The sequence below is a fragment of the Strix aluco genome, chromosome Z, assembly GCF_031877795.1.
Source record: "Strix aluco isolate bStrAlu1 chromosome Z, bStrAlu1.hap1, whole genome shotgun sequence".
NCBI classification, from domain to species: Eukaryota; Metazoa; Chordata; class Aves; order Strigiformes; family Strigidae; genus Strix; species Strix aluco.
This window is the reverse complement of record NC_133971.1, coordinates 86,657,996-86,667,669: the sequence shown is the minus strand read 5'-3', so window position 1 is coordinate 86,667,669 and position 9,674 is coordinate 86,657,996. Positions and strand designations below refer to the sequence as shown.

The window sequence follows — 9,674 nt, the reverse complement described above, 5'->3', positions numbered from 1 at the left end:
AGTTTGGTATAATGTTACAGTCTGCAGCACTCATCCTCAGTGCAGCATGCATTAACAATATCAGTACCACTGTGACAGTGGTGTCTTCCTCGTGACTCTGATATCTTCCAGTGGAGTGATTTATAAAAGCCCTCTTGTGGTGCATCCTTTTTTGTGTGTGTATATGTATACACACACACACGAAAAAGGATACAAAGTAAGGGCGCTTTTAATATGTGTATATATACACGCATAAACAATTTTAGTGTTTCTCCACTTTACAGTCAGGTTTTATTTTGATCATGAACACTGTTTACAAGCATTGCATTCAGGTGATGGCAGAGAGTGAACAGCACATAGGTTCTGCGATTGTTCTGAGTGTTTCTCAGCTAGCTTAAGAAGCAGAGGATAGAAAGTGTCTCCTACTGTCACCAGGTCCAGCCTTAATGCAGAATCAGATATTTTGGAGTCTTTTTTGATGGATGTTTGGTTAACGTGCTTTTTAAGACGTCTCGTGATGAAGACTCACACCTTCAGGTCCTCTGTCCATACCTTGGAAAATTCAGTCTCTAGCATCTAATGTAGGTAAACCAGTGAGAAATAACTAAAAGATAACCACCAGTAAAAGAGAGGGGGAGAAAATAGTTAAAAGCCTGTGCTGCTTCACAGTCTTTATTTTTTTTTATTATTGTTTGAGCTACCATTTAATCAGTGCTTTGTAAACAGTGGTGTTACTGCCTTCATCTTTATAAGCAAGATTAGCACATTAAGTATGAATTATAGAGAGTCACTAACAAGTCGTCTGTTCTGCCCATTCAGCAGTAATGATCATAAGCACTTCTTGCTTTGGAAAGCACATTAGCTGAACTCCAAGTAAATATTTCCATTTTAATAGCACTGCATACATACTGTTCTCAAAGTGTGTAAAGGTCTTGGAGGGTAACAAGTGCTGTAATCACTGTGAGGTGATGTGCTCCTTGGGCAAAATTTCAAAGGAGGGCATCTTAATTGTGGTAGAAAAAGGGATGTAACTGATAATTGGTGAGGCACTGCGTGTGCATTTTGAGCGATTTATGTACGGAATATATTCTCACAAATTTTGTGTGTAAAATGATGCTTATGCATTTGGAAACTTGACCCAAAAGTCTTTGGATTTGTTTTAAAGTGGAAACATTGGAAAGATAGAATTTAATTCTGACTCTTGTTTGTGTTCATTGCTCACTGGTGAAGAAAGAGTTCTTCCTCTGCCCATGTCTAGTAGTAAAATATTTTCCCAAGAAGCATGTGGGAAACCCTCCAGTAAATAATTATGGAATAATCTGCCTGGGGAAGACATTTATTTCCAACCTCTGTGATTTTTATGCCCTGAACCAATAAGGTTTGTATTTTCTTTCTTGAGACCAGCTAAGTTTCTGGTCATAATAATATCTCATGGCAGTTAACTTTTTACCAGACTGTGGACCTATGTTTAAAAAAAAAAAAAAATATCAGAGCTTTAAATTCCCTAGAGACCTTACTTCTGCCTTAGGTTAAATAAAATCAAACTCTGGAGAAGTCCAAGCTCCACTGAAATAGCACAAAAACTTAATTTAGGTGGTAGAAAGCCTGAGTGAGAGATTAGAATATGGTTTCCCTTGCTCTACTGAACAAATACACTGATGCAGCTCATACTTGTAATTTCCTGGTGTTAGTATTTCTTTCTCCAGCTAGTTCCTGATTTATAGCCATGACTGTGGTTTACATCATCACAAGATCAGAGAGAAGGAAAGCATAAATTCATTAATATTAGGAAAGCACTAAGACATTGCAAGTTTCACTGAGAAAAGATCAGGATTGAGTGTGACTGTCACAGGTAATTATGTTCAAACAAGATGTGTAAAGGCTGAAAACTGCGCCTTAATCCTTTCTAGAAAAAAATCCCCACTGTATTACTGCTCTAGATGGGAGCAGTATATCTGTTCATTACTATTCCCTATGACTATAGGAAATCAGGGACTGAAACTAGTATAAAATGGCTGGATAATGTCATATCCCTGATAAGCACCACTGACATTATGTGTCAGTCTACATAAAGAAAGAGGACGTGTGTTATAATAAGGTCCAATTCATCCTAAATATGGAAATATTTTGAGAAACACATTCTCTCAGCAGGACTCTCGCAGTGGTGCAGAGAGAACGATGGAGTGCTCCTTTTAAGTTAGAAAAACTGCTTGCTATTATTTAATTGATAACTTAGTGGGAGGAGTATTTTGGCAGATATCTGGAGGAGACTAATCTTTTGAGTCCTGAAGGCAGTGCTTATTAGTTGTGTTCTCACATTGGCCAAGTAACTGACAGCCTTCTGTGTCTGTTGACAGCTAATCTTCAAAAGGATTTAAGGATCATCAAGACTTCTGTTTTTCACCTTACACCTTGGCTCCAAGGACTTACTTTTTCATATGCTCAGTAACTAGAATTTCAGATCAATGGACAGTTGCAGCTGGTGAGAAACTCGGCTTCATTTAGCTAGATCTGGGTTTTGTTAGGGGTTAAATCAGCTCTGGAAGAGCTAAGCAGCGTGTGCCTATGCAAACCAAACAATCTGCTCTGCTTGCTTCAACCTCGTGCTGTGCAAGGAGATTGTTCTCAAGTGTTAAAAAAACCTCAAACAGCGCTTACAACTCCCTGTCAAAACAAGTCTGGGGAGGAGATTGGCTATGGTGGCACTCTTCCTGGTGGGAAGAGTGACACAGGATGGAACAACAGCTCCGCTAATTTGGAGCTAGTCCATTTGATAATTGGCATTATCAAAAAGAGGAGTGACAGTCCCATCTTTCCACTCAATGAGGATCTCTCCATGCCTCAAGGAAGGGGAGCGAGATGGTGGAAGGTAGGGCTGGGGACCTCTTCGCAAGGGAGACGGCTCCCGTAAGTCAGCTCTGCTGCTGTTGTCTGGGGAGCTCTTCAGAGCAGAAAGAATTTTCTTTTTCCTAGGAGAAGAGAGAAGAGGGTACATAACTGCATCTGCCTGTCACTTGGTTGCTTCCCCATGTCAACTGGTTCTGCAACCATAGTGCCCACATTCCCTAAACCTTCAGAGACTGTGCGAGGTGTGTAGTAGAGCAGGAGCCAACATTAGCAGCTGCATTTGGACGGGTTAGTGAGTGGGAGGGAGCAACAGGGTGTCAGAGAGGAGAAATCATCAAGGGTTACATCATGGGTGAGCAGACCCATCTGCTCAGAGCCAGACACTTCAGGTGGGGGATAGGGAAGGGTGACAAGATCAAGACTTGTTTTGAAATGCTGGACAGGGAAGTGGCAAACTGAATGAACCTGAATCTCACTTACTTGTTGTAATGAACATTGAGTGTCAGTATTATTAATCCCAGTATGAATGCCAAGGGGCTGAGGACCAGCATGGCTGTTTTCCAGTTGGTGCCTGAAAGGGTATAAAAAACCATCATGCATTTGCTGTATCTATCCCCATTCTTATGCAATAGCCACGATTGCATCAAAAAACACCTGTAATGTCCCTAAAGACTAGCAGATAACAGGAAAAGTGCTTTGTCCATAAGATCAACATCTTACAGCTGCTTTACACTGCACAGCATCCCTCTATTGAAAATGGCCACAAAAAAGTTTTCTTTCTTGCTAGGAAGACAGTAACTATTCATGCTTCTCCACTCTGCAGCTCTGTGATATGAAATAAGAAGAGCTGGGGGAAGGCACCAGTTCTAGTGGGTATCTATTTCTCCTGGTGAGCTGGGACAAAGCATTTGCATGTTTTTAGTCACTTTTGTACTCCAGGCCTGGGAAGATTTGTTTAATCTTTAAGAGGAGTTTTTCTGACAGGTAATTTGGTGCCCTTATTCCCTACCAAGCATCCTCGGGATGAAGGGGAATGTAACTTTGCATTGATGGGAAGGTCAGGTGCACTGATGAACCTTCATCCACTCGTTCTATTCTTCCTTTGGTTGATCCCCAGACCTACCTGCAAGCCTGGCCCCAGCATTTTTCCCTCGATTTCCATGGTGCTTTTTAGAGTGATTGTGGGATGCATCTAGGGGAAGAAGCAGAGAGACTCAGATTAGCAGCTTCCGCTGTTGGACCGAAGGAAACTCCAACTTCATCCTGGGGCACTGTAACTACAAATCCCCTTTGTATGGAGCTGAAAGGGAAAAGGGAAAAGAAAACTTTCTTGTTCCTCAACGTTCCCCAGCCACAGATAATTTTCTGCTCCTAGAACATCTGATGGCTGTGCCTCCATATTAAGACTATGGCCGTATCACTGAACTGCTCGTCAAGGTAAGCATCGCAACATGTGTGAAAGCAAAGCCTTGAACCACTCAGTGGTACACATGGAAATTCTTCAAAAGTACTCAGGTACTTACCACCACTGAAAATACCTGAGTAACCTCTAGATGCCTCCCATACTTTCCTTCCTGCTATTCTTGCATATGCATTCAGAAAAGTGCTTACCCTCATTTGCTGGGAGGTATGCCTGTTTGGTCTTTGCTGGAGACACTGTGCTGTTAAATTTGTTTGCCAGAGGTGGGTCAGTCAAGCTCACAGAAGTTTCTCTGTCCATGGCATCGATCTTTGATGAATCAATGGTTTTAGCTTGGAAGGAAATAAAGCAAAGATGTGTGTGATTATCATTTACATTTTGTACAGAAACCTGGATATGGTCAGTGCCCAGCAAGGGAAGGGAACCCAGCCCTGCTGTGTTAGTCCTCTACTCCACAAGATGAACAAGACATGGTGCAATAGCGATCACCTCCTGTGCATCAGGGGCCTTCTATTCTCACAGATTTCAAAGATGAAATGAACCACTCAAGATGGAAGCCACAGCCAAAGCAGAGCTTGTTTTCTGGTGTTAAATAAGGTCATTGGTCTGAAAAGTATAAGTGCAACACCAGCTGTTAAAGGACGAAGTGTGAGGGAGAGGCAAATGGAAGCATCACAGGTATTGCCAACTCAGTAGATGACGAAATGGGATGAAAAGGGTGATAAATATTCCATATCTCTTGCAAAGTTCAGTGGCATCCTTTGCCTTGCCAGTCTTACTGCAGAAGTAGGGTATGTGGGGTAGCAACTACTGCTAGAGGGGAGGTTGTGGGAAATCTTGTGGCAGCAATAGTCACCCCTCTCCTGCACTGATGCATATGGCAAGATCAAGAAACCCATGTCTGCAGGGCTCCCTGCTGCTTATCCCAACCCCATCCCTGTCACACGAGCATCCACAGGTATAGGGGTGTAATTTATTGAGAAAATAACCCACTGAAGTGAAAGCTGTCTGTCAATGGTCAACTGAAACTTGGATAAGAAAGGCCTAAACAAATACGCAGGACTTTGATGTTGTTACTGAGTAGTCAGAGTCTCCCTCCAGTAGACTCTGAACCCTGGGTTGACAGGAAAATTATCAGTTTGCACAAGACACACTAACTGGCACAACCTGATTCAAAGCCTGCTCTGTGTTTACCCTCCCAGCCTTATTTGGGGAGCCTGGCTCGGAGGCAGCCCTGGGCTGCCAGGAACATTGCCTTGGGGAATGCAAACGTCCTTTTCACATGACTTTTTCCCATATCTTAAATGTTCCACGCATTTCCTAGCCTATATTTAACTAGCTTGTTATGGTATCTAATTTGTATTGGCTGTATTTACCTTCATATTAAACAAACATTAACACTTGTGACTACTGTGGTAACTACATGTTAACCTTCTAGTTGGTTAATTAAAAGCCTCGGTAAAAAGGCCATCTTACCTGCATGTAATAGCCAAAAAAGCTATTGTATGTCTTTTAATTTCAAATTAGATAAAGCCTCCTTGTGTCAAAAGGTTATACTCATAATCCATTTACTTATGCCAACCAGATTCATCACTTTTTCTCTTTACTCATTTCTGCAAAGCTGAAAATCTTGTTGGACCCATCAAGCCTTAAAATAAGGAATAACCTCATGTAAAGGAAATAACTTTCCCTGAGGAAGGTTGGGAACCTCATCACCTACAGAGTGGACACAGAAGAGTCATTACAAATGCCAGCTCTTTTCTGGTCCTTGGAGTGGAAGAAGGGAGAGGAGAAGAGGACAAGGGGAGGAATTGAGTGTGATTTTCAGATCTCAGTGCTGCACACAACTTCACAAGAAAAGTCCTGAAACCACCTTCCTTTTCATAAGGGACTAAATGAAAGAGGGAAACAGATAGCACCATGATTTATCAGTGGTCAGCAATGGGCTTCACTGGACATCTGACAAATGATGACAGTCACATCCTGGTGCAATGACTATGCCTGATGTCTGTTAGCCTGGTGTCCAACACATAAAACTCTGAGAGGACCAGGGTTTCTGCCCTTTTTGTGCCCAGTCTAGGCAGAGGATAGTGAAGACTCATAAAGGCAAACATTAGATTCTTTTTAGCAGAGGCCAAGGCCATAAAACTGATAATATAAACCAGATTTTTTATAACTTTTGATGTCATGTTCTAGGGTTTTTTTAAGCAAAGGGAGGGCAGCGTTTTAACTACCTCCCACTACTTGCTGTATTCACTAATCTCTTTATGGTTACATCAGGCACCAGGAGCGAGGTTCACTTCTGAGGATCATGAGAGCATGGGAAGAAGGTTAGAACTGTGGTTTCATTAGTGATAGGTGCACTGTTGGGGTCTGTCAGGAAATAACTATAGTGTGTTGCTTAGAAACTGAAACAACAATTTCTCATCTCAAGTGTAGCTGCTTCTCAATAATTCATACAAGTTTAAAAGAGGCTCTCAGTTGCCTCCTGTTTTCTTGTTACCAAAAATGACATCCAAAGTACAAAGTACCAAAAACCACTTCAAAATCTTAAGCACCTGACTTTATGGGACTTCCTTGGTTGTTTTGGACTTGGGAGGCTCAAGCAATTCCATCTATTCTTAGCTCTGGGCACCAATACAGGTGAACTTTCCAAAATACTTGACTTTTGCCTGTCATCAGAAATGCAGCTGAGGTTTAGAGACCTGATCCTGTAAGGTCTTGCATGTTTTCCAGAAAACACTGAACAGCAACTACTGAAAATGAGTGGTATCAAGTAGCTGGGCTGACCTGGAGCCATTTGGTATCTCTCCAGATGGGGCTGAAGTGAACATGAGTTAGAATGATGGATGCAAGCCTGGTGTTAGGTGGCTTGGATGACATGTAAGGTTAGATGTTGTCTGATGCTAAATCTACCTCATCTTACTTTCATAGATCCACACATGTGTCTCTACAGCTTGTTGTGTTGGTTTTCTGGGCCTCGGAGCTGCTGTCCGGGCAGCAGCACAGATGGTTTCATTTGCTAAAGTCTTCCACCTGCTGAATTTGCCCTTCTCCCTTGAGACAAAGAGCTCGTGGCCTCCTTCCTTGGCGCTGAGGTGGAAGCTCAAGCTCTGCAGAGTCAAGTGTCCCTTCTTGCTGCAGGACCACGCTTGGTGTTCCCAGTCCCCACAGGGCTCCATCTTGACCAGGGCATACTCCCGTGTCTTGTGGGCTGACAAACACTGCTTTGTTCGAAGGCTGATGATGGTCCTGGTGGCGGGGTCCCAGCTCCACTGCTGCTGCTGGGACTGCACCTTGCAGTCAGTCAGGCTGATGCGGTTGGTCTCGTGGTGGGAGACACGAATGCACTTTTCCAGCCGGGTGTTCCTTATGAGGAAGCCTTGTCCCTCTGCTACTGCAGTACAATCAGAGCATGTGCATGTGTGAGGCAAATGCATCTTCTGAGACATTGTAAATGCCCTGGGGAAGGGGAGACGTAACCCGCCAGTCCTTTCCTGGATGGGCATGCCTAGATGAACAGTTCCCACAGCTTCCTAATTCCCCAGAATGACATTTCTTTAAAATACAGGGTGTGCAAATAGCCAGGAGCAATACTAGAGAAAAATAACAATGACATAAGTAACCCATGTAGCTAATGGGCAAAAACTCACCATCTTTGAAAAGTTGTACTGTTAGGAAATATCTGCCTATATATATTTAATTCAATATTTCAACTGGTTATAGCTTTAAATAGGTACCCATCCTTCCCTCCCTCCAAAATAATTAGATGGCTTGGGGTTTTTTTGCCCCTGTCTGGATCAAATCTTTCATATAAAAATCAATTGAAACCCCTGAATTCCTCAGCTGCTATTCATCTGGGGAAAATTAGGCCACCTTGGGCTACTGCTTCCATTAAGTAGCTTCTGGTGATATTACAGCAATTCTGGGATAAAACCATACCCCATCAGAAGTCTGGAAGTACTTGGCTGACACAGCTCATGTAAGTATTGAAATAAACTTGAATTTAGCACACCTGACATTGGTCTGTGCTTCCCCAGGCATGAAGGTACCATTTTTAAGGATCGCTTTGTAAGAGAGAGACATTACAGCTGACCCACAGCAAACACACAATTTGAAGCAGTTTCTGTAATTGCCTGATGTTTTAATAGCAATGGGTCTCAACATCTCTGATAACTTGGGATGGATATCATCCTGTTAGCTGGACAAATGCCTTCGTTTCTGGTAAAAAGTCATTAGGTGTGGCCTGTGAACATCCTGAGCAAAATGTTAAATACTAAACCATCTGTTACTGACACGGGTGTACCTTCTGCTGTGTATTTTATGCCTGAAACAGCAGGATAGAAATAAAAGTTTCAAGTTTCTTCACATTCTAAGAAATCCTTTAATTTTAATTACAATTGCCACATGGTAACTCCAGCTTTTGTGGTGACTTTTTTTTCCTCTTTTCCCCAGGAGCCAGAGTTATAAAAGCCCCATCAGCGTACAGTATTGAGCAAGAGAAGGAAGAGGAGACAGAAAAGTGATGTTAGACAAGAACACTGATGTTTATCTAAACAACTATTTCTGCAGTTTCCCCTCCCAAAGAAAAGAACAATACTTTTCCCTGGCAGCAAGATTTGGCTCAGTACCTGAAAAAACTATTGACGGTGTAAACAGAAGACAATACACAATACGAAAGGTATGAACAATAACTTAAAAGAGCTCTTATGTTTTCTCTCGGGAAATTCTAGGGGTCTCCTAGATTTATAGTGCCTGGAGGTTGTTAAATCAGAAACAGCTCGTGGCCTTCTGCTCAGCCTGAATGCATGGGGAGAGGCAGCCAGAAACCATGGTATGAATCCTGTGCTGGCTCTGAGATGAGGACGGATGTGTCCATGCTGGGATACTGAGTTTTGTGGACCTGTGGTAGCCACTGATCCAGGCAATTCCTGCCAAGCCAATGTGCCTAAATGGAAATTAAATTCCAGGGCGATCTGTGGACAGCTTGTGAGTCCTGTCCGCTTTACCCCTTATTGAGGGCTGGATGGAGGGAAGGTGTTTAATGCACCTTGGGCTTGAGTTTCTGCCAGCTTCCAAAGGCAGGAGGAATGCCTCATATGTAATCTCCAATAATCTTTAGAAAATCCAAAGGGATGATACAATCCCCCCATCATGTTTTTTTCTAGGACCTGGAATCCAGGTTTCTCACCTTTTTGCTTTATCTTAACTGGGAGAAACGCATTTCCAAAGTAATAATTTGAGAGCTGCATAAGCATGGAACAGAGGAACATGAGAACTGTGCTGGGTGAGATAAAATATCAGCTGAGCCCAGTATCCTGTCTCCAGCACTGGGCATTAACATTTGCTAATAGGGGAAGTCGGTAAGAATCAGTAAAGAGCTCACTCAAGACAGCAAGGATGCCAGTGCCTCCTTCCTAAAATGTAT

At 42.6% G+C, this 9,674-nt stretch overlaps 2 protein-coding genes across 3 annotated transcripts in view; one reads left to right on the top strand and one right to left on the bottom strand.

Moving 5' to 3' along the window:
- Positions 1–239: 239 nt before the first annotated feature.
- The window catches only part of LOC141917954 (uncharacterized), a 17,504-nt gene continuing 8,069 nt past the window's right edge, over positions 240–9,674 (bottom strand). Inside the window, exons 2-6 of one of the 2 annotated variants that reach the window (XM_074811751.1) lie at positions 7,173–7,643; positions 4,438–4,578; positions 3,950–4,018; positions 3,307–3,397; positions 240–2,948 (exon numbers count right to left, since the gene is read on the bottom strand). In XM_074811751.1, the coding sequence (XP_074667852.1) occupies positions 2,741–2,948; positions 3,307–3,397; positions 3,950–4,018; positions 4,438–4,578; positions 7,173–7,643 (980 nt within the window). In that variant the 3' untranslated portion in view covers positions 240–2,740. The remainder of the gene's footprint in view (positions 2,949–3,306; positions 3,398–3,949; positions 4,019–4,437; positions 4,579–7,172; positions 7,644–9,674) is intronic. The other variant, XM_074811752.1, reaches the window with a different exon arrangement.
- LOC141917952 (myogenesis-regulating glycosidase-like) overlaps positions 8,879–9,674 on the top strand; it is a 19,383-nt gene continuing 18,587 nt past the window's right edge. The window contains exon 1 of the mRNA XM_074811748.1: positions 8,879–8,927. The gene's annotated coding sequence lies outside the window, so the exon portion shown is untranslated. The remainder of the gene's footprint in view (positions 8,928–9,674) is intronic.